Source organism: Myxocyprinus asiaticus, chromosome 49 (assembly GCF_019703515.2).
Source record: "Myxocyprinus asiaticus isolate MX2 ecotype Aquarium Trade chromosome 49, UBuf_Myxa_2, whole genome shotgun sequence".
In the NCBI taxonomy this organism is placed as follows: Eukaryota; Metazoa; Chordata; class Actinopteri; order Cypriniformes; family Catostomidae; genus Myxocyprinus; species Myxocyprinus asiaticus.
Window position 1 is genome coordinate 22,072,546 of NC_059392.1, and position 25,397 is coordinate 22,097,942.

General features: G+C 41.2%; 1 protein-coding gene across 1 annotated transcript in view; it reads left to right on the forward strand.

Moving 5' to 3' along the window:
* Window positions 1-25,397, forward strand: part of LOC127438460 (E3 ubiquitin-protein ligase RNF123-like) — a 202,867-nt gene that overhangs the window by 59,967 nt on the left and 117,503 nt on the right. The window contains exon 32 of the mRNA XM_051694070.1: window positions 7,537-7,676. Coding sequence (XP_051550030.1) covers window positions 7,537-7,676 — 140 coding nt within the window. The remainder of the gene's footprint in view (window positions 1-7,536; window positions 7,677-25,397) is intronic.

The following is a 25,397-nucleotide window of genomic DNA, read 5'->3' on the forward strand; positions in this document are numbered from 1 at the left end:
TGGTAAAGACGTTGACTACCACCCCTGGAGTTCGCTAGTTCGAATCCCAGGGCGTGCTGAGTGACTCCAGCCAGGACTCATAAGAAACCAAATTGGCCCGGTTGCTAGGGAGGGTAGAGTCACCTGGGGTAACCTCCTCGCGAATATGTGTGTGCTTAAATAGGATCTGTATTGGCGCTGTCACACTTAACCCACTTGTATTAATGTTCCACTTTTACCAGTAAAAACAAAGCACTCGATTTTCCCCCACGCACAGCACATAAAAGATAGATACTCAAATAAACACTCAAGACTCATTCATAATCATAATCAGCTTCTTAGCATATGTGTCATTTATCAGATAGTTTTTCTGCTTGTTACTGTATTTATCTTAGAAATTCCTCAAACACTTTTGGCATCTCACACTTAGTTGTCTTGTTGAATATTTTCTGGGTATATCCATTACCAAAACTGACCATGGTTTCAATAATAATTAACGCCAAAATAGTAATTATATAAATTGAACATGGAGTCTGCTTCAAACAGTGTAAGAAGTTTTCAGAATGTTTTTGTCACTTAGATTTTTTGCTAATTTGCCACAGTTTTATTGTTTTGACAACAAGAACAGTAATAACTATGATATTTCTGCAGAAACTTTACCTTACCATACTAAATTTAGTTAGGGCTTCATCTGATATAGTACAAGTACGCTTGTAAAAGGACATCTTTCCTTAGCAAGCCACACGATTTCAGTTATCAGAACTTTGATACTTAAAGTTTAATACTTGTTCATATGAGCAATAGTACTAGTGATGCTATCCAAGATGGACAGATTACCCATAAGAGATATTCTGTGTTTGTGGGTTTTACTGTCTGTTATGACTCCTGGGTGACAGAAAATAATAGCAAGCAGTGTTTGTTCTCTGTTCCTGACCCTGGAGTCGTCATTCTCGGTTGACTTTATAAGAAAGTCCCGATCGATAATTTTGAACACTGAGTACAGATGCTGGGATATTACTAGGGCAGTTTTGACGTCATTCCATTATTCTGTGGGACTGTAAAACGTCTCTTTGCTTCAAGACTTTAAACTCATTAAAGTTAAACTTGGCACCTTCATGTGCACACACAAACTCAGCAAGGATGTGGCTATTCGGTTGTTGTCCATTATTCCTTTTAGCAGACTGTCAGATCAATACTTTTATGAGAAAATCCATTAAGCCAAAGCATCCATTGCATTGACCACCGATATTTCCCCTGATCAATTTACTTTAAAGCTCACAGTTTATTGCTAACCTGTTTTGAGGCATAGTTTCTGATTGTGTAAAAGATGCATTGACTCATTAAAGGGATAGCTAGCAAAAAAAAAAAAAGTAATTTCTGTCATCATTTAGTCACCCTCATGTCGTTCCAAACTCGTATGGCTTTCTTACCTCTGCGGGGGGCTCTCACTAAAACCTCATGAAAGCAAAACCATGGCAATTTCTCATGCGAATGACGTAAGTTTTAGCGCAATCTCAAGTTTATAAAGCAAGTTCTACCGTAAACTTGCGCTATTTTTGCTTTTACGAGGTTTTGGCTTGAGCCTTTTTTTAACTAGATTCTCTCATGAAATACTTTAATGACAAGTTCTAGCGCAACAGACCCAAGTTGTAGTGCATGCGTTGCAAGTTCAAGTGCGAACAGTGCAACTTCTAGCGTGACTGACCCAAGTTCTAGCACGAGCGTCACAAGTTCAAGCACGAATAGTGCAAGTTCTAGTGCAATCTTTGGAAGACAGCAAACGACGTAAATGTGAACAACGCAATGTAAGGGGGTTCAGTGGAAAGGAGGAGGCGAGAACCGGCTTGACAACTTAAATAATAATTTAAGTTCACGCAAGTTCTCACGTGTACGATGCCAGTTCTCACATGTACTACGCAAATTCTCACATAAATGATGCAAGTTGTAGCGCAATCTCAATTTAGAGTGCAAATGACACAATGTGAACAACACAAGTTTTGATGTGTATGTTGCAAGTTCTCACATGTGCTATGCAAATTCTCACCCAAACGATGCAAGTTCGAGTGCACACAATGCACTACTGCAAACTTGCACTGTTTTTACCTACCAGAGGTTTCAGCACAAGCCATTGTGAACAAGCTTCTCTCATAAACTACTTTAATGATGCAAGTTCTAGCGTGAACGATGTAAGTTCTAGCGCAAAGTCGCGAGTTCTAGCGCAAAGTCACGAGTTCTAGCGCAAACGTTGAATGTTCTAGCGCAAACATCGCAAGTTTTAATGCAAACGTCGCAAGTTCTAGTGTGAACACTGCAAGTTCTGACGCGACAGACTCAAGTTTGAGCACGAACGGCGTGAAAATGTGCACAGGAGAGCTATTGCGGAAGTCAAGATTTTCAGTATAAAAACGTTCATTCCGATTTGTTTCTCACCAAAACCGTTTGTCTTCAGCAGAAATTGTTTTTCAGAGAAAAAAAATAACAAACTCATTTCAGAGGTGGGGCAACTTATTACAGTCTGATGAAAGATTATAAAGACGAACAATTTTTATTTTTTTAGGAATCATTTGCACTGGTGATTCATTCACAGTAAGACCAGGAACATGTATTAAAGTAAAAAGGGTCACTTTTTGTTTCATGTGGATTTTAAAGTAAGGTCCTGTCTAATTAACAAAGTAATACATACTTAATAGGCAATAAACTGTTTAGCATTGTATAGCTAATATGAGTGTAGTAATGTTCACGTTAACATGTTATCTAGAATTTTATTTGTGTACTAAAATGTGCTTTTCTGTGTATAGTGAAATTGTTTTCCTACTTAGAAATATAAATTGAAATTATTTGATATCACGAGAAAAAGGCACCACCGACAGCAGTAAAAAAAAAAAAAAAAGACATTTTATATAATTAAGCGACACAGTTTGATTGGTGGATCAACTTAGTCAGACCGTCTGTCTTGCCAGTGCCATCAGTTGTGCTCCCTCCTCTCACTGCTCCATGTGTATTTAGAGCCATCGCGTTAGTAGATTAAAAGTTCCAAATCGAAAGCTTACTCGTTGTTCAGGTGGCCATACGTATCATCACTTATTTTAGGTGGGCATACACAAAATCCTAAGAAAGTTAGGTGGGCATGCATCGTATGCCTGCGTATGCCCTAGAATACACTACTGGTCCTGTCCCAAAGCCCTTAAGCACTTACGGTCCTCCAATTCAGTTCACCAATGTTATCAGTTGTACTCGCTATCAAATGAAGATCTTCTCTTTTCAAGTTGACTGTGATAAGAATTTGTCTTGATTTTCTTTTGTTCTCTCCTCTCTTTTATAAATTAAAATGGCAGATAAAAATTCTTGGCAATATCACACTTAATTTCAGTTTAAGCTAATAATAGTGTCAGAAATGTCCAGTTTATTCCTGTTGTGTTCTGTAAAGCTTGCCCGTGTAGGCAACAGTAATGAAATGGGCCAGAGCTTACCGAAGGGTCAATTAAGGCTTTCAACAATAGCATTTAATCAGGAGCCCTAATGGTTAACGTTGCAGTTTATTCCTCAGAGTTTTACATTTGAGAACGGACACTCGGGTACGGTCTTTACACTTGGGGTCTGTTCCAAAATCTAGTGAGCTGCCTCTGAAAGCGGCATTTTACGACATCATAGGCCTTTTGTAGGACGTTCCAAATCAGTCTCTTATGATTCTCGATTTTAGTTAGGATGCTACCCAAGAAGACAGCTGTATATATAGGCAAGATACAGCAAGGCAGCTCACTAAGTTTTGGAACAGACCCTTGAGCTTGTCTTAAACGTGATGCATTAATTCTTTCCCTGGTCTGATGAGTCTTGTCTCAGTGCTAATTCCTCTTTTCTTTACTCTCATTTGCATGACATCCAGGAGATTTGTCAGTTGCTAGTTTTCAAAGTAAGTTTTGTTCCTGTTTGGTTTATTTTCACCTTCTGTTGACCCTTATTAGCAACACTATCCTTTGTTCGAATCTGCTCTGATGTCGCTGTACTTGCTCACAGCATACTGACTTTGTACTAGTTTTAGTGCTGCCTGTAGCTTTATAAGGATTTCGTTTTGCCCAATTTTTTCCTTTTTTCTCCTCAAGGCCATTCTTGTTTGTCGTCCTTGCCTGCAGTTGTTCAGTTATTCTTCCTAATTGTCCCTAATTACCTTGTGATAAATGTTCCACCTCTGTGTCCTACTCCTAATGAGTAGTCAATTATACAGCTGAAAATGCTGTTCAAAGTTCAAACTCAAACATATATTGAATTTAAACTTTTTAAATAAAGTGATGAATAAAATAAATAGAATGCAATGATAAAGTTCATTACCTTACAAATGTTTACCATGGTAATCGGAGTTTCTGACCAAATATGTAGTTAACTACTGTTATAGTTACTATTATAAAAGCATATTACATTTATATTTCTTACATTTAAAAAAGTAATCTCCTACAAACAGGGTAGGCATATTTTTGGCATCTTTGTATTTCTGACTTTAATTATTTCCATGGCAGTAATGGATAAATATACTACTTAACTACATTTTTATTGTAGTAACAATAATTATGGAAATTGTGGTATTTTGGTGGAAACTATGGTTATAATAGTAAATTGTAAAGGTTGCTAACAGACATTATAATTATGATATTATAAAAGTTATTATAAAGTGTTAATAATACATTGATTAAAATAGATTTAAAAAGAGCTGAGATAAAAAGAGAAATTTTTGGGTAACATATTTTGCTTTTGATGTTTCAGATTTTTTATTTGTTTTATTTTATAGAGATTATGGTAATTGTAGTAAATTGAAAGGTCATTAACAAAAATTTAAATGACCATATTATGAAAGTCAATATATAAATGAATAAATTATTACCAGTGTAATGAATATAATAAATATACTTAAAAAACTGTAATAAATGTTAAAATGTAAAATTATTACGAAAAAACATAATTTGGTAACACATTTAGCTTCTGAAGTGATTTTTTCTGATTTTCTGTAGACAGATTATCGTGTTTTATATAGATTTTTTCATTTTCTGTGCTTTTTATTTATTTACATGACAGTAATGACCAAAAAATACAAATTTACAACACTTTTACTGTTGTAATAATACAGTAAATACTATGTTTATTGAAGTAAATTGTGGTCACTAACAAACATTAAAATAACCATACTATAAAAGTTATTATGAAGTGTTGTCAATACATTGAATATAATAAATATACTTGGAAAGGATTGCAATTAAATGGTTGTGTGAAATTATTAAAAAATATATTATTTTTATATTTATTTATAGATTTTAATTACAGTAACCACCAAAAATATTAATTTACAGCACTTTGTTTTAATAACAATAAATATAGGAATTTTGGTATTTTGAAAAACTATGTTTATCATTGTAAATTGTTCTAAAGGAGTAACAATAAATATACTGTACTACATTTAAATGCTCAATTCTCAAATTAAGAAAACTGATTATCTCTCAGATTTTCTGTAGACATTTTAATGGCTTCTATAGATAATATAGATCTTAGATCTTAGATTTCCATACATTTTTATAATTTTCTGTTCTTATTTATTTATTTATTGATTGATTAATTTTAATGACCGTGATGGCAAAAAATATCAATTTACCACACTTTTATTGTAGTAACAATAAATATAGGACATTTTTAGGAAAGGGTTGCTAACAAACATTTTGATATAATAAAAGTTATAAAGTGCTTTTGAAGTGTTTTTTTTTTTTTTTAAGATTATAGATTTTAAATCTCCTGATTTTCTTTTTTTTTTTTTTTTTTTTTTTTTTGCATTTTATGTGCTTATTCATTTTAATGACAGTTGTTGCAAAAAAAAAAAAAAAAAAAAAAATACAAGCTTTCCACACTTTTATTAATAAAAATAAATTTAGGGATTTTTGTATTTTACTATGGTTATTTTAGTAAATTTAAAGTTCACTAACAAACATTATAATTACCATATTATAAAAGTTATTATTAAGTGTTGCCAATATATTGAACGTTTTAGCTCGTTTAACTTGTGACAAAATAAGTATCAATAGCTTTTTAAACATTAGAGTTTACGCAAATTTAAGAACAGAATGAATCCATTATTTGAGCAGCAGGGATGGTGCATCGCAAGGAATTGGGGAAAAACGTGACACTCAGTTAAATGGCCAAAAGTTGATTTTTTTTTTTTGCTACAAAAACTTTTTTGCTGCAACACAATCTGATGTAGGCAGCTGTTAGCCAAAGAGAATTTAATACAGGTGGGTCCTAATGTGCTCCAAACCCAGTTTGCTCTATTCCTGCTTCATTTCAAACTGACCCTGAAAACGCATCTTGCACATTTCTATCCATAAAATCTGATTCACAGAGCACTGCTAATATAGACGTGGTTTGTGTTCTGCTAAATCTGCTGTTTTGGGTCTGTGCCATCCTCTGTCCTTGTAACATTTCCCCGTTGCCTTTTCCTTTTCTTAAAATCTGTTTAGTTTGTCTGGTCCTACCTCAAAGCATTTTCGAAATTGAATTGTCTCCAGTTCCAGAGTGATTGCTTGCCAGAGTCCTGAAATGTGCATGTATTAGCGTAGATGCTATTTAAACGTCCCCTAATTCCAGTCTATATCTCTCTTTCTGTCTCTCTATGTATTTGCCTCCTCCTTTGCCCAATAAGCCCCAATTCTCCAAGCAACCACTTAGCAAATAGCAATTATGGACTTCATCTAATTAAACATAAAGGTTGTGTCTCTATTAGAGACCTTCACCCCAGCGTCTAATCGTTAGCTTTATTTAGGGCTTTATTGTATTGCTCGCTCTTGCTTTTTTACACTGTGCTCCAAGGCTTTTAGCGTGTTTGCAATCGCTGTGCTTTCCCAGATATGGTATAAAATTACCCAGTGTCCTCTTTGTGTGTGTGTGTGTGTGTGTGTGTGTGGAATGAGAGAACGCCCTTTCTGTGTTCGCCAGACTTGGTCAGATAGCAGTAATAAAACGGCTGGGGAGGGTGATGGTTTCCCATCAGCTCTCTGTTTTGATGTTTCGTTATTGCATTTTATTATGCATGTTTCGTTATTATTGCATTTGTCACTCTGTTCAAATGCTACAAACAGAACAGATTTCATCCACGGCAACAGGTTGATATTGGTCTGTGGTATTTGCAGTTTTTTTTCTAGTTATGGGTTGTGGTTTGAATGAAAAAGATAATGGTTTGTTTCTAAATGCTTTTCTTTCAAACACATTGTTCTTTTTGTTTTTTTCTTTAAAGCCGAAGTGTGTCATTTCTGCGCCACTAGCACCCCCAGACAGAACTGCAATAATAAACGCTTTTTTCAAAAGACTTTCTCAAATACTCCCTCCGTCTTCCATTGGTTGAACGAACAGATCATATTGTTTAAAAATTACAAAAGCATTTTTGTATATCTGAACTGCTACCTCACTTAAAAGGAGATGCCTACTAATGGTGGAGTTCTTAAAATCATCTGCACACTTTATTCTGCAGAATATTCATACCAAATATTGACATGCTTGATGATTATGCTCTTTTCTGATTGGCTACAGAGCCCTGCCCATCGCTTCTGCTGCAGAGACACATGGCTGAACTGCTCAGTCAGGATAAAGACATGGCTGCCAGCTTCCTCAACAGTGTATTAAACCAGCTCAACTGGGCCTTCTCTGAATTCATCGGCATGATACAGGAGGTAAGAAACTCATGTTGTCATATCAAAAACCTTCTAATGAGCTTATCAGCTGAGCTACAATGCAGAAAATGATTCCCTTAATCAGTGTTTTTGTCTTGATTTCCAGTAAAAATATCTAAACGGTAAGATAAATGTGCTTGAGAAGCAACATTTTGTAAGATATTAAGACTAGGGCTGTCAGTTATATGATATGCCATTTAAGTAATTGAATAAACAGCATATATTAATATTTAGTGAAAAAGGCCCTTTAAAAAAAGATTATTTAAATTAGAACTCTCAAAATTAATGTGTTAATGCATGCAGTTAATTTAAAATGTTTAACACGTAAATTTTTCTTAATCACGATTAATGCACTTACCGTTAATACAGCATAAACCAGCACAAACACTGGTTGGAAGGGCAGAACCTTTGTGATTTGTCCGCCCGGAGTCATTACACTGACGCACACAACTTAAACACACACAACAGCTATGACAGTGATCAAATGGTGGAGAAAGTAGCTCATAGCTTGTTGTACAAAACAAGCCCAGATTGGACTTGTGACAGAAATCAAGTAAGGTACATTTTAATTACCACAGAAGCACGTCAAGTCTTAACTATCACCAAAATGCAGAGTGAGACGTTTTTGCGCTTTTCATGTGGAGTTAAAAGTGGTGCTTGATGCTGGCGCTCATGCCCTGACGTGAATCATGTATGCAGCTTCACGATTGCTGTAACAAAACTGATGGTCACAGTCTGCCGGCAGATTAATATTATGGGGGATGAGAGTTTAAGAGATTTAATGCCTGTTGCAATAAATACGCATCTTACAGTATGTGGGAGCTAGTTATTTCAATTAGTCAAACTCCCAATTAGACTTTGGGAAACGTTTATTAATGTATATTTTAATATTTTCTAAGAAAGGCCCCCAAATAAAGGTAGTTCAATGGAACTAATGCATAATAATTCAAATAATTATATATACTGCTCTGGAAAAAATTAAGAGACTACTCCAGATGTTTCTTAAATAAGCATCTCTACATGTATGGCAGCCATTCCATTCCAGTGTCTGTTGAATTCCTGCTTGAATTTTTGAGGCAGGAGTGGCATAAAATCACCCAACAGCAATGCGAATGACTTGTGGAAAGCGTGCAAAAACGCATGAAAGCTGTGATTGAAAATCAGGGTTATTCCACCAAATATTTATTTCTTCCTAAATTGAATTAAAATGGATATAAGCTCTTTTGGTATTATGGTTCATTGTATGATTTAATGGACATAAACATGCGCTGCTCAATATATGAAGAACTTTAATGTGATATGTGTGATGTGACCAATATTACTGTCCTGAATTTAAAACAATTTGGTCATGAAGTTCGCCACTGTGACTCATGGGTTCTAAGGTTCTAATAACATTTTTGCGACATAACACTCACCCGTAATGTATGTGTTTTGGGCATAGCGTTTAATAATGTGTATTAAAAATCTTTGATGCTTGCCCAGTCTTAATGCCCACGGCTCATGCCTGATATACACTATATTGCCAAAAGTATTCGCTCACCCATCCAAATAATTGAATTCAGGTGTTCCAATCACTTCCATGGCCACAGGTGTATAAAATGAAGCACCTAGGCATGCAGACTGCTTCTACAAACATTTGTGAAAGAATGGGCCGCTCTCAGGAGCTCAGTGAATTCCAGCGTGGTACTGTGATAGGATGCCACCTGTGCAACAAGTCCAGTCGTGAAATTTCCTCGCTACTAAATATTCCACAGTCAACTGTCAGTGGTATTATAACAAAGTGGAAGCGATTGGGAATGACAGCAACTCAGCCACGAAGTGGTAGGCCACGTTAAATGACAGAGCGGGGTCAGCGGTTGCTGAGGCGCATAGTGCCAACTTTCTGCAGAGTCAATCGCTACAGACCTCCAAAGTTCATGTGGCCTTCAGATTAGCTCAAGAACAGTGCATAGAGAGCTTCATGGAATGGGTTTCCATGGCCGAGCAGCTGCATCCAAGCCATACATCACCAAGTGCAATGCAAAGCGTCGGATGCAGTGGTGTAAAGCACGCCGCCACTGGACTCTAGAGCAGTGGAGATGCGTTCTCTGGAGTGACGAATCACGCTTCTCCATCTGGCAATCTGATGGACGAGTCTGGGTTTGGCGGTTGCCAGGAGAACGGTACTTGTCTGACCGCATTGTGCCAACTGTGAAGTTTGGTGGAGGGGGATTATGGTGTGGGGTTGTTTTTCAGGAGCTGGGCTTGGCCCCTTAGTTCCAGTGAAAGGAACTCTGAATGCTTCAGCATACCAAGAGATTTTGGACAATTCCATGCTCCCAACTTTGTGGGAACAGTTTGGGGATGGCCCCTTCCTGTTCCAACACGACTGCGTACCAGTGCACAAAGCAAGGTCCATAAAGACATGGATGAGTGAGTTTGGTGTGGAAGAACTTGACTGGCCTGCACAGAGTCCTGACCTCAACCCGATAGAGCACCTTTGGGATGAATTAGAGCGAAGACTGCGAGCCAGACCTTCTCGTCCAACATCAGTGTCTGACCTCACAAATGCGCTTCTGGAAGAATGGTCAAAAATTCCCATAAACACACTCCTAAACCTTGTGGAAAGCCTTCCCAGAAGAGTTGAAGCTGTTATAGCTGCAAAGGGTGGGCCGACATCATATTAAACCCTATGGATTAAGAATGGGATGTCACTTAAGTTCATACGCGTCTAAAGGCAGATGAGCGAATACTTTTGGCAATATAGTGTATATATATATATATATATATATATAATGTATATGTTCAGTCTGATCTGTCCTATTCTATAAATCTTACACACACACACACAAATTTTTATACAAATTTCAAGATATATCCTCTGAATATTCCCCCTTAATATCTTACATAATTTTGCTTCTCAAGTACATTTTATCTAGTTCCAGTGTTTAGAAATTTTTACTGGAAAACAAGACAACATTTTTGCAGTGTACAAACCTTTCTTCTTTTTCCCTTATATTTAATAAAAACAGCGACAAAGCTGTTGTTCAGATGTTGTAAATTTGAAAATCTCGTACTTTTGTAACTGCAGATTTCAGCGTATAAGCAACACCAGACAGAACTGCAAAAATAATGCCTGTATTCAAACAGGTTTCCCAAACACTCCCCCTGTCTGCAGTTGTTCAAGTAGAACTGCCCCAAACTCATGTTATTGGTTAAGCCAGATGTTTAGATGGAGCATTCTTTTAATATGCTGCAGAGTTACTGTAAAAATCATTTAACATATTTTTTTTTACAAAGACGGCAATTACATTGTTTTATCATTTATAATTGACACTTTACAATAAGGTTCCATTCGTTAACATGAGGTAATGCATTAGGTATCATAAACTAACAATGAACAATATATTTTTAGAGCATTTATTAAGCTTTGTTAATGCTAGTAAATAACAATACAATTGTACTTTGTTAGTTCATGTTAGGTCATAGTGCATTAACTAATGTTAACATAGTAATACATTTTTACAATCAAAAGTTGTATATGTTTAAAATTAACATTAACCAAGATCAATACATTCTGTACAAGTATTATGCATTGTTAGTTAACGTTAGCAAATGTTGCTAATGTTAACAAATTGAACCTTCTTGTAAAGTGTTACAGTTAAATCCAACTTGTCTTATTTAAAAATGTAGGGAACTGTTTTCTTCGAACCTATGGATTAGCCCTGTTATACTGTATCTAACTTAATCTGACGCTGTAAATTATTCATTGTGAAATATCTGAAACAGAATTTTGAAAAACCCCTAAATCATGTATGAGGAATAGTACATTAACTAATAAGTGTCACTAATATTATCGGCAGCAAAGCTGTGCTGTCATCTTTTTATTACAATATGCAGCCAAATATCTCTTCTGTTTGTACTGTGAGCTGATTGTGAAATTTATATTCAACATGCCTACAGTAATATTATAGCATGGCAAATGTATGTAAATGAACTGCCACTTTCCATGTTCCCGATGAGTCCGTTTTTGCAGTGGGTATGCGTTCGTGCCGCATCACTGAACAACAGTATCCACCTCAGCGATTATGTAAGTCTGTTGTAACAATCTTGAGATTGCAGACGACTGCACCACCAGGACACAACAATGTCAGTAGTTGCAGTTCTTGCAAGACAGCACTTTATTTATATTTCTCAAACCCCAACACTAAGTATTAAACATCTGCATTTAATTCAGCACTTTAACTTTTAAAAACATGTCTCGAGACACCTGCATTCTGTTTCATTCATTACACTGTCTAGCTTTCTTTTAAACACAGGAAAGTGTTCAGTCTATGGCCCCTTTGGTGTGCTTTTTTTCTAAACTACACTTTTTAATACATTTTTTAAATCTTCCATTGATTTAGATAAATAGAATGTTTGCCATTCAAAATGTAACAGACAGTGTTGATGTCATTTTAATATTTGCCCACCTGAATTCTGATTTATCTTCTTTCTTACATTTATTTATGTACTGTTTGTGACTGCTCCTTTCTTTCTTGCATCTATTTATCTATCTATCCATCACAAAAAAATATAAAAATAAGTGATAAGTGCCATGACAATGACAAAGTGGCTCCTATGTGGCATTCCATTTAAACAGAACCAAAGTCTAAAACCTAAACCAATTTTTTTTAATTCTTTAAATCATCATTTTTATTCTTTTTATTTTTCTCCCCTTTTCTGCCCAATTTGTTATGCCTAATTCCCAATGCGCTCTAGGTCCTCATGGTGGCGTAGTGACTCGCCTCATTCTGGGTGGCGGAGGACGAATCTCAGTTGCCTCCGCGTCTGAGACAGTCAATCCGCGCATCTTATCACGTGGCTTGTTGAGCGCATTACCGCAGAGACCTAGCGTGTGTGGAGGCTCACGCTACTCTCCGCAGCATCCACGCACAATTTACCACGCACCACACCGAGAGCAAGAACCACATTATAGCGACCACGAGGAGGTTAACCCAATGTAACTTTACCCACCCTAGCAACCGGGCCAATTGGTTGCTTAGGAAGCCTGACTGGAGTCACTTAGCACACCCTGGATTCGAACTTGCGACTCCAGGTGTGGTAGTCAGCGTCTTTGCTTGCTGAGCTACCCAGGCCCCCTTAATTTTTAACCTTTGTTGAAAATGTTTTCCTTTGAATTAAGTCAGTATTTCGAATTGTTATATTTATTAATTTTTAATAACTAAAATGGCATACAATTTAAGTCCACAAAAATCACTTAAAAAAAATTTGCCAAATAATGACCAAAACATGTCAAGCTGTTGCATACTAATATTTAACCAAATACTGTTCATAAATAAAGTTTTTTCGACAGTTTAGAACGGGGTCAGCAAACTTTTTGACATGAAGTACCATTTTTTATATTGCTAATAGCTGTGCTGATTCCCCCAAGCCCATCTGCATGTATGTGTGTTTCAAAAGTTTGAGTCCACTTGTGAAAATGCTTCTATTTCAAATTTGTCTAATTTAATAGTTTTTGTTTTTCATTGGAAATGGCATTATCAGCATACCATGTTGAATAAAACATTTGTGCAAAACCCAGTGATTATGATATCAGAGCATTTTGTGTGCATGCTTTAATGGAAGCAAGAAAACCTGAACTTTTGTACACAATGAGCTAACACATTTGCTTATTTGATGTAGGGATGTGCAGAAGTCATCGATTAATCGAGTACTCGTTCAGCTTTAAATATTCGACTAATAAAAACACTACTCGAAAACTGCTATTTAATTTTCCTTTGTGCCTTTTCCTGCCAATGGCAACATTAAAACTGCTTCTCTCACCTGCTATGAGTTCAACCCCCCCAAAAAAAAATCTTGAATTTAGATCTTGTTTATGCATAGTGCTCATTTTTTTCATGAAGTTCATGTTCAAAAAACATAAATTCTAAATTCCAAGTAATCGATTATCATCTGTTGACTATACTGCAGTGTCATCACACATAAATAGTGTTTTGCTTCCCATTCAGATCATCAAAACACATTGGAGATCATGAGGAAGGATTTCATCAAGAGGTAGACTGGCAAGTGTGAGGGACTTCTAATAAATAAAACAGCCCACTACTCTCTCGCTGTTGCTCGCTTGCCAGTGATTACTAGTGTTGGGTGTAATGCATTACTAAGTAATTAATTACTGTAATTAAATTACTTTTTCATTTAAAAAAGTAAGGGATTACTCTTAATTTTTCAGTAATTTAATTAGTTACTTCTGATGTAAATGCGGTAAATACTGTATAGACTCTGGAACAATTCTATATAAAATGATAGTGAATTTAAAATAGAAATGTAATGCTAATGTTTTCTAATTTAATGCAGCCCCCTTAAATTCTTTGACCAGTTCATGAATAATGTATTTGGTTTTATATTATTTATTTGAAAGAATTAAACATCCTGGTTACTTGCGTATCCTCCATTCCCTGATGGAGGGAATGAGACGTTGTGTCGATGTAGTGACACTAAGGGTCACTCTTGGGAGCCCGAAACACCTCTGGTCTTTGAAAAAAGGCCAATGAAAATTTGCGAGTGGTATTTGCATACCACTCCCCCGAACATACGGGTATAAAAGGAGCTGGTATGCAACCACCCATTCAGGTTTTGTGCTGAGGAGCCAAGATGCAGGTAGTCCAGCGTTGTGGCAGGCGGGACACAACGTCTCGTTCCCTCCATCAGGGAACGGAGATTACGCAAGGAACCAGGATGTTCCCTATCTGTCACTCACTCGAAGTTGTGTTGATGTAGTGACACTAGGGGTCCCTATACGAAACGCCACAACTGGCTGAACTGTGTTACGTGAACTGGCGGTGTGTGACAGGCAGACCACTGTGTGCCTCGTAGCCAGCGCACCAGGCTGACATGTAACCTCCCCAATGCTGTTATGAGTGTCGAATGGCCTATTGGGGACAAGTCGACTGCCCAAAAGTTAGAGACAGGCTAGCCCAGTCGTGGCCTCTTATCCTATCTTTTTTTTTCTCTCCCCAAAAAAAGAGTGAAATTTGTTAACCGACTGGGGCCACCAGGTCTACGTCGGGGGGGGGGGGTTGTCACTCCCAAGGGGAAGACACCGCGGAGACCACACCCCGCCCAGAGAGGGAGGGGGGGGTATTTTGAGTGGAAATACATCACATGGTCTTGCCGAGCTTTGTCAGAATTATGTCATGTGGAGAAGTCCCATGATAGGTCCTACCCTACGGGAGAGGAGTTTCTACAAACATGGTGACTTGGGCAGAGGCCCATGGAAGATGCAGTTTACCAACAGGGAAATGAATTAGTGGAAGATATACGTCGCATGGGGTTACCTATGGGGAACCAACACATGCGGAGCACCTACCCCAGTACAGGGCTTAGTTAGCACATGTACTGAGCCGGCAGCGAGTTTCTCCGCAAACTCGTCTGCCACAGGGCTTGGGTGTTGGGTGTTGGGTGTTGCCCAGCCCGCTGCTCTGCAAATGTCTGTTAGAGAGGCGCCACTGTTCAAGGCCCAGGAGGCCGCCACACTCCTGGTAGAATGGGCTCGTAGCCCTGCGGGGGGTGGCACGTCGCGTCCTGAGTGTGATATGCCATTGCTATGGCGTCAATGAGCCAGTGGGTAATCCTCTGCTTGGAGACAGCGCTTCCTTTCTGCTGTCCACCAAAGCTGACAAAGAGCTGCACAGAGACTATAAAGCTCTGCGTGCAATCCAAATAGATGCGTAAAGCGCGCACCGGACACAGCAACATCAGGGCTGGGTCTGCCTCCTCCTGGGGCAGCACTTGCAGGTTCACCACCTGATCCCTAAAAGGGGTCGTGGGAACCTTGGGCACATAGCCTGGTCGGGGTCACAGGATCACGTGAGAGTAGCCCGGACCGAACTCCAGGCACGTTTCGCTGACAGAGAACGTTTGTAGGTCTCCTATCCTCTTGATGGAAGTGAGCGCAGTCAGGAGGGCAGTCTTCAAAGAGAGTGCCTTAAGCTCAGCTGACCGCAGCGGCTCAAAGGGGGCTCCCTGTAGACCCTGAAGAACTACAGAGAGGTCCCATGAGGGAATGAGGTGTGGTCTCAAGGGATTCAACCTCCTGGCACCTCTCAGGAACCTGATGATCAGGTCGTGCTTCTCTAAGGACTTACCGTCCACTGTATCGTGGTGTGCCGCTATAGCGGCTACATACACCTTCAAGGTGGAGGGGGACAGCTGCCCTTCCAACCTCTCCTGCAGGAAGGAAAGCACTGATCCGACTGCGCATCTCTGGGGGTCTTCGCATCGGGAAGAACACCACTTAGCGAACAGATGCCACTTAAAGGCATACAGGCACCTCGTAGAGGGGGCCCTAGCCTGAGTGATCGTGTCTACCACTGCGGGTGGTAGGCCACTTTTGTCTTCCACGTCCCGTCCAGGGGCCAGACATGGAGATTCCAGAGGTCTGGTCGCGGGTGCCAGATGGTGCCCTGCCCCTGAGAAAGAAGGTCCTTCCTCAGGGGAATTCGCCTATTTGGATAGCAGAGGTGGTCCCATTGAGGTCTGAGAACCATGTCTGGGTGGGCCAGTAGGGTGCTACCAGGACGACCTGCTCCTTGTCCTCTCTGAACATGCACAGGGTCTGTGCAAATAGGCTTACTGGGGGAAACACATATTTGCGTAGTCCAGGGGACCAGCTGTGTGCCAGCGCGTCTGTACCGAGAGGTGCCTCGGTCAGGGCGTACCAGAGCGGGCAGTGGGAGGATTCTTGGGAAGCGAACAGGTCTACCTGTGCCTGCCTGAATTGACTCCAAATCAGCTGGACCACCTGAGGGTGGAGTCTCCACTCTCCCCTGAGGGTAAACTGTCGTGACAGCGTGTCCGCTGCAGTGTTGAGGTTGCCCGGGATGTGAGTGGCTCACAGCGACTTGAGGTGCTGCTGACTCCAGAGGAGGAGACAGCGGGCGAGTTGTGACATGCAATTGGAACGTAAACCGCCATGACAGTTGATGTATGCCACCGTTGCCGTGTTGTCTGTCCGAACTAACACATGCTTGCTCTGGATCAATGGCCGAAACCTCCACAGGGCGAGCAGAATTGCCAACATCTCGAGGCAGTTGATGTGCTAACGCAGCCGCGGGCCCGTCCAGGAGCCGGCGGCTGTGTGCCTGTTGCATACAGTGCCCCAGCCTGTTTTGGAGGCGTCTGTCGTAACCACGACTCGCCTGGAGACCTGCTCTAGGGGAACGCCTGCCCGTAGAAATGTGAGGTCGGTCCAGGGGCTGAAGAGGCAGTGACAGACTGGCGTGATGGCCACGCGATGTGTCACGTGGCGCCATGCTCATCTCGGGACTCGAGTCTGGTGTCAGTGCTGAAGCGGTCTCATATGCATCAACCCGAGCGGAGTGGCCACCGTTGAGAATGCCATATGCCCCAGGAGCCTCTGAAACAGTTTCAGTGGAACCGCTGTCTTCTGTCTGAACGCCTTCAAACAGGTCAGCACCGACTGTGTGCACTCGTTCGTGAGGCACGCCGTCATCGAGACGGAGTCCAACTCTAAGCCGAGAAAAGAGATGCTCTGGACCCGGAGGAGCTTGCTCTTTCCCCAGTTGACCCGAGGCCCTAGTCGGCTGAGGTGCGAGAGCACCAGGTCCCTGTGTGCACACAACACATCCCGAGAGTGAGCTAGGATTAGCCGATCATCGAGATAGTTGAGGATGCGAATGCCCACTTCCCTTAACGGGGCAAGGGCTGCCTCTGCGACCTTCGTGAAGACACGAGGGGACAAGGACAGGCCGAAAGGAGAGCCATGGTGTGCAGGCCGGAGGTGGCTTGTCCAGTGGCACCGTAGGCTTTGGCCGTCAGGGACAGTGTAAACCTTCAGGCCTTGGACGGGAGCTTTGGGCGCCCACGCCAGGTGGCAGCACTCTGTGGGCATAGGTGCACCGCGAGCGCCTTATCCACCGGGGGATTGCTGAATAGCCCTTGGCCACTCCACCATCGAGGGTAGTGAGGGCAGGGGAGTTAAAAGATCGGGACCGGGCAGAAAAAGGTGCCTCCCACGACCTTGTCAGCTCCTCATGCTCTTCCAGGAAGAAAGGAACTGGGGCGGGGCGTGGCTGTGAGCGCCACCGCAAGCCCAGGAACCAATCAATGAGCCGCGAGGATTCAGGGGAGAGTGGAGGGTTCCACCCTAGCCTGACCCCTGCGGATGCCCGGGAAAACATGTCTGTCATCTCCGTGTCAGCCTGTGACTGGGCGACCGTACCTGAGGGGGGAAAGCCCAGCTGAGGCTTCCATGTCCAACTGGATGAGCCCGCTCACCGATGCTGTGCTTGAGAGCTCATCACCTTCGTGGCCTCCGAACAAGAGGTCTAACTCGCCATGAGATGAGCCAGCGGACTCATCCGAAAGCCCGATCGGGACAGATGAGCGTGCTTGGGAATGGGAAGTCCGCAGGGGGATACCCAGCAGAGGTGGTCCCATTGGGGTCCCCAAATTGCCCCTAGTGCTAGCCGCGCTGGCTTCATTCCCATAGGTAGAAGGACCGAGGCGGGGAGCCGCTGGGGTGGCTTGCTTTCTTACGAAGGCAACGTTGCCATGGTCATGTTCTCGCAATGAGTACATGACCATCCACGAACGCTGTCTCCGCGTGGGTAGCGCCCAGACACGAAAGACAGCGATCGTGACCGTCAGAAGGCGAGAGATAATGACCGCAACCATGAAAGGCAGCTTTAAAAATATGCGTCTTTAAAAAGACGTTCTGTGTGTGCCGCTCTTATACTCTTTTATTTCTGCCGAAGCACCCAGGGGTGTTCTCTGCAGTGCACTGCAGTGCAGATCCAGCAGAGGTGAATGAACAGCCGTGAGAATTCAGCTCAATGAACATCGACTGTTCGGCTCTGAAGAGAAAATCTGAATGAGTGGTTGCATACCAGCTCCTTTTATACCTGTATGTTCAGGGTAGTGGTATGCAAATACCACTCGCCAATTTTCATTGGCCTTTTTTCAAAGACCAGAGGTGTTTCGGGCTCCCAAGAGTGACCCCTAGTGTCACTACATCGACACAACTTCGAGTGAGTGACTGATAGGAAAAGAACAGTTTCATGTCTATCCTTGCATTTTTCATTTGTTCGAGGTTGATAAGGGTTTTAGAAAGTAATTAGTAATAAGTAATGCAATTAATTTTCAGAGAGAGTAATTAGTACAGTAATCTAATTAAACTGTAGAAGATGTAATTAGTAGTTAGTAATTAATTACTTTTTTAGAGTAACTTACCCAACATTGGTGATTACCCTTCCATAGGTTGCCGACCCCTGGTTTAGGATATTGTGTTAAATTTAGCACATTTTTGCGGAAACGGGATGTTCACAATGCAGGTTATGCATTCTGACTAGTGTATATCTTAATTTAAAATAGTTTTTAATCATCTTTTTTTGTCTTTGCCAAAGTAAATATTTGGCCATTTCTTCTGCTACCTGGTATTTCCATCCGTAAATGCAAATCTACTTTAACTCACTCTCCATTTACTCTGTTCAAAACTTCATTCTGCTGGATACTAATTTGATAATTTGGACACCTTGGAAACAAGCATTTTGGGCAGAGAGTAGCACGACAGCCCCTCCCATGGTAGGGTCATTAATAAACGTAGGCTTTGGAGTCTCCTGGGAATATATAGAAGGCAAAACCTTGACTGATCTATAATGGTGGTGAATTAAACCTCAGCAGTGACCTGAAAGCACTTTTCCACCAAGCTCTCCTCTACTCCTAAATCAAAGCCTTTCAAGAGAGCGAAGACACTGAATTCTGCTTGCAGCAGAATGGACTTTGATTCGTATGCTCCTTTGCCTGAAGGTTGGATGGCTCTTAGGAGCAGCTTTCATCTGCGATGATCCTCGAATTAGAAGGCAGTAGTCTCCAGGGGAGATTGTTGTGTTTAATGGCTGCGTTAATGGCTAAGGCACCCATTATTTTTGTTAGTTTTCTTATTTTTCTGCTTCCGCTGTTGAAGTCTATTGCAGCCCATAGAAACATATATAGGAAAATGCTGAAATCTGGCACACTGGTAGGAGCTCCTACACAAAATTCAGTGTCTTTAACTCAAACCCTCTATAGTGCCACCAACAGTTCATTGTTTCACTTACGTTTCGGCTTATAACTTTTAAACCGTTAATCCTAGAAACAAAATTAGTTGTTCCTCTGATTCCTTGGGTCACTAGATTTTCTGTCAATTTGAATTTTCTGAAAAACCTACTATTATTATGTCACCTATTAGCAGACCACGGTCTGAGTCCGGACCCTGGCTTGGTTCCATCCAGACCATGAGATGATGACAACAGTTGTGCTATCTTAAAATTTCTACAGTTTTAGTGAGCAGTGCGTCAGAACAACGGAGCTTTACACACCACCAGCTCTCAGGGGCGATCAGCGCTATATAATCTTTTTTTTTTTTTGAGCGCCGAACACGCTTCATTCCTGCCCCGTGCATGTTGCCTCGGGCACAGCTATTTTAACAACAGTAGCGGAGACACGATGAGAAGCAATGTAGATGGAGACTGACAACTTTTGCTAAAACACACTGCAGAAAATGAAAATAAAGCAAAGTGAAACTATCTTCATCTGTCTGATAAATGTCTCGGGTGGTTCAGCTAAAACAGGTTTGTGACAGGGCAAGTTCACGTGTCTCCTTTATGACTAAGGTCTTTTTCCGTCTAAATGTAGCTTTATTAATCAGCATGTTACGTGCCTTTCGTGACAAACAGTTTTTTGTTTTAATTTTTTTTTAATTAATCAGAGATGTCATCATCTCTGATTAGTAGTTATAATTAATAGAAATTATTAGTTAGCCTGGCTAGTAGAGTTCTCTGCTTTTGATGAGAAAGTTCCCATTATTTCACAGTCAGCCTGTTTATGCTTAAGCAAACAGTATTTTTAAGATGTAAATTGTTAGTTTATTGTTATTAGATTCTAACTTTAGGAAAATATAAAAATGGTCCATTCATACTTTTACATTTTCAAAATTGTCTATCAGGGGTTACCTTTGAACCCCCATACAGTGACCTATATTTTCTCAGTCAAAAGTACTCCTATGTCTCATACATAGGTATCTGAATTTAAAAATTTAAAAAAATAAATATTCAGAATGTAAAAATATTCGAACACAAAAACTGGATTGCTGTCACCCAACTTGAAAACAAATGTTGATCTTATCTTGTAATATTAATATCCAAGTGCCCTCGACTAATGAACTCTATGAAATATATTAGCCTAATCTTTTGGTAGAAAAGATCCCTTACACCCCACTGGTTTGGCTTTGTCTCTGGGCCAGTGTCCTCATCTCTGCTTTGAAGAGACTATTTTGACTGTTTATGTGTTTTGTTTTCTTTTCTTTTACAAAGTACTATTGCTGTGTAACGGATTCACACGATGGGCAAAGAGGAGGTGGGAACCGGCTGAGCAGTCAGCGTAAACCTTTAATAAACAAATTAACAAAACTCCGGCCTGACAACCCCCCTCCCCCCCCCCCCTTCTGGAGGGGAGGTGTTGCCCTTTCAGCCGTCCTTCCACCTGCCAGTCTTCTCCGTATCCTGGAAATCTGAGTAGGATGAGGGGAGGGAGAGGGGAGAGGGAAAGAGTGAGTGGGAGAGACTGAGAGAGAGAGAGAAAAAAACTGGCTTGCCGGTCCCCGAACACGCTGTTGACTGGTCCTTAGCCAGCTGTGCAACGGTTCTCCACGACGCCGGGCATTGGCACTGGACCTCGCCTCCTGGCAGACGTCAGCGGGCTCCTCCACCTCCTGGCAGACGTCAGTGGCTCCTCCGCATCCTGGTGGATGGCAGCGGCTCCTCCGTCTCCTGGCAGACTGCAGCAGGCTTCTTTGCCTTCTGGCAAACCGCTCCAGTACCATGGGACCATACCTCCTCGGCGTTGCGACCCTCTAATCAGGGGCGAGGGCTCTCCGACAGCTCATCCCTCCTCCTTCCTGGGTTTCGGCACCAATGTAACAGATTCACACGATGTGCAAGGAGGAGGCGGGAACCGGCTAAGCAGTCAACTTAACTTTTAAAGGAATAGTTCACCCAAAAATGAAAATTTGCTGATATTTTACTCGCCCTCAGGCCATCCAAGATGTATCTGAGTTTCTTTCTTCATCAAAACAGAATTTAAGATTTTTAGGATTTCATTTCAGGCCTCCTCCTTTAAACAATGCAAGTGAATGTACATTTTTTGACAGTCCAAAATGCATATTTAGGGTGCATCAAAATAATCCACATGACTCCAGTCGACAAATAAATTTCTATTTTTAGAAACAAAACAATACTTATATACTTTTTATCTATAAATGTTCGCTTCCGTACATTTCTGTGACGCACGCTCATAAGAGGGATTACGTAGGCTTGTTGGTAAGGTCACGCGTCACGTGGAGGAGGAGGCAGGAAGCGCGTCATTGTTTACAAGAGGAGAGCTGTACAAAGGTTTAATTGTCTTTGCCGTAGATTTGTATTTGTACAAGTGTAAAGTTCAAAATGGTCGTTTGGTGTCTGTTTTCTGGATGCTTCAACCTTCAGAAACCCCAAAGAAAATGCACGCTGAGAAAAATATAAACTTTTCATCGATTGCATATACATGATCATGAGCGATTTGAAGCTCTGGCTTATCGCGCTGAACCTGGATATCAGTACACCCCTACATTCTCTCAAATATTGGAGGGTGTGCAGTGAACATTTTACCCCTGAGCATTTCAGACCATTGAAAAAAACAAAGTGTCGATATCTGAATTCATCCGCTGTGCCCGTGCTGTTTTTCCAGCAAACTCAGGTATGTGTGAAAACTTTGTCATTGTCACGCCTCCCTCGGGCTCTGCACCTCCCTCAGCGCTCTGCTCCGCACCCGATTTCTAATTCACTGCACCTGCACTCTGTTCACTCGCTCATCACTGCCTGCATAAATAACTCACCTTCACGCCACTTCACTGTCAAGTCTCACACAAAGGACTTGCAGTGTTTATTTACCTGTCTGTATTTGCTCTTGATCTTTGTTGATATATGCTTAGTGCTTACTCTGATGTTTTGCCTGTTACCTCTTCTTCAGTTTGTGAAGCTTCTCTTCTGTGTGATATCACCTGTACTATTGATCTCACTGTGTAAACCCTGTAAATTCTGTGAATCTCGGTAAATGCTCTCGCACTTGGTTTCACTAACTACAACTTGTGTGGCTTGAATGCCTGACAGTCATAAAGCCTATATATTTCTACTAAAGAAAAAGCACAAGTAGATAGTGTAATGGCATTGCTCTGAAATAAAGGATGGTTATTTACTGCAGTAATGTTTTTTTATTATTATTTGGAAATTATTTTTTTATTATTTTATATTGTTTTGAAATTGTTTTGGACTGTTTTTGTTTGTGAACGGTGCTTAGTCTGTTATCTGTGCAAGTTTCTCTTGTAAACAGTGACGCATTTCCTGCCTCCTCCTCCACGTGATGCGTGACCCTACCAGCGAGGTTACGTCATCCCTCTCGTGAGTGCGCATCACAGAGATGTATGGAAGTGAACATTTGTAGTTAAAAAGTATATAAGTATTGTTTTGTTTCTAAAAATAATCAATCGTTTGCATTCAGAAGAACTTTATTTGTCGAGTGGAGTCGTGTGGATTATTTTGATGCACCCTAAATATGCATTTTGGACTGTCAAAAAATGGAATACATTCACTTGCATTGTTTAATGGAGGAGGCCTGAAATGAAATCCTAAAAATCTTAAATCCTGTTTTGATGAAGAAAGAAATTCAGATACATCTTGGAAGGCCTGAGGGTGAGTAAATTATCAGCAAATTTTCATATTTGGGTGAACTATTCCTTTAATAAACAAATGAACATAACACAACATAAAACTGCTTTCCAGCATACCACAAAACACACACACACAAGACTGTTGCATGTGTCTCTCTCTCTTTCTCAAACTGGCATCCCCGGCTCCTCTTTATCCCTCTCCTGGCTGATTGGGTTGATTCAGCACCGGACGTCTATCGTTACGGCCCGGCCACGCCTACCTCCTCGTCACATGCTGCCAACGTGGGAAGTTATAATAAATATAAAAAATAAAAATCATTTCAAAGCCATTTACTACTGACACCGTGCAAGTTATTATTTCCCAGACCTTTGCTGGGAAGGAAATGTAGAGACTGGACCTCTTGAAACTTTAATTGAATATCCCTAGACCATATGTCCGATTCGCTCAAAATTTAGCAAGTATCATCTAGAGGTGCTCATGACAAAAATGTGAGATTCATGATGATAGACCAAACCATTCTTGTGTACCGCAATAATTAATTTGATGCTGAGCACGGCAAAATGGACGTGAGGCTGCAACTTCGCAATGCTTTAGCATATTGACATGAAACTTGGTGTATGTAATCACAAGCATGACTTGAGGGTACCTGCACAGTTTTGGCATAGCACCTAATGGTCAAGATAGTTGAGTCTAAAATCATGAGACTGGTCGCTTTAGATTCCTTGGGGCTTATGGAGTCATGGTCGGCCATACTTCCTGTCCGTAATTTTTTATTTAATTGAAATTTTTCCCAATTTGGCATGCCCAGTTTCCAATGCTCAATTTCCACACCTTAATCCGGGTGGCGGAGGACAAATCTCAGTTGCCTCCGCTTCTGAGGCAGTCAGCCCACGTATCTTATCACGTGGCTTGCTGGGCACACGGCCAGCAAGCCACGTGATAAGATATCGCGGAGACTCGGTGCATGTGGAGCCTCACGCTATTCCCCGCGATCTCCATGCACAACTTACCACGCACCCCATTGAGAGCAAGAATCACTATATTGAGACCATGTGGAGGGTAACCCATGAGGCTGCGGTTAGTTCCCGCCTTACCCATCCACTAATTTTGGGAACTAATTGGCCAGAGTTTGTGACGCTATTAAAAGAAATATGCGTGGATTGGTCCTGCAACAAAGTGTTTCGGTGTGTAGTATGTGATGCGCTGGCTGGGGAGGCGGAGCCAGGGCCATCTGTGTCAGCTCTGCATCAGGATGACGCAAAGGAGGGGGAAGTTTCGGCTTCCCCAGCCTTTAGAGGATTCCCAGCAGGGGTTTCCCTCTGGAGCAGACACGAGACAAAACCCTTAGGCATGCCTTCGACTGAGTGAAAGTAATTGATGGTCAATATCTTCAGCCAGACATTGCACTCTCATATCCATATTTATGTATTATAAATGATCGGTTGTATCGAGTGACGCAGGATGCTCAGACAAAAGAAGATACAACCCAGTTGTTGATACCGAAGATGCTATTCCAGACAGCTCATCATAATCCGATGGCGGGTCACTTAGGGTGAGAAAAAAAAACGCTAAACTGTCTAATGGCCCATTTCTCTTGGCCGGGCATTCACTGGGATTTTCACAGGTGGTGTGTGGCATGCCGTGAATGTCAGCTGGTGAATCCACCGGCCACCCCAAGAGTGCCTTTGTGCCCAATTCCTTTGGTCAAGGTCCCCTTTGAAAGAATTGGCATGGACCTCATCGAGCCATTAGAACGGACCGTACATGAGCATCGCTTTGTATTAGTTCTGGTAGACTATGCAACACGATATCCTGAAGCATTGCCCCAGCACAAGATCTCAGCATGTAGTGTTAAGGAGGCACTCTCCAGAATAATATCCCGATTGGGGATTTCAAAAGAAATCCTCACTGATCAAGGCACAACATTTATGTCACATATTAAAATGATTCGGACAAGTGTTTACCACCCACAAACAGA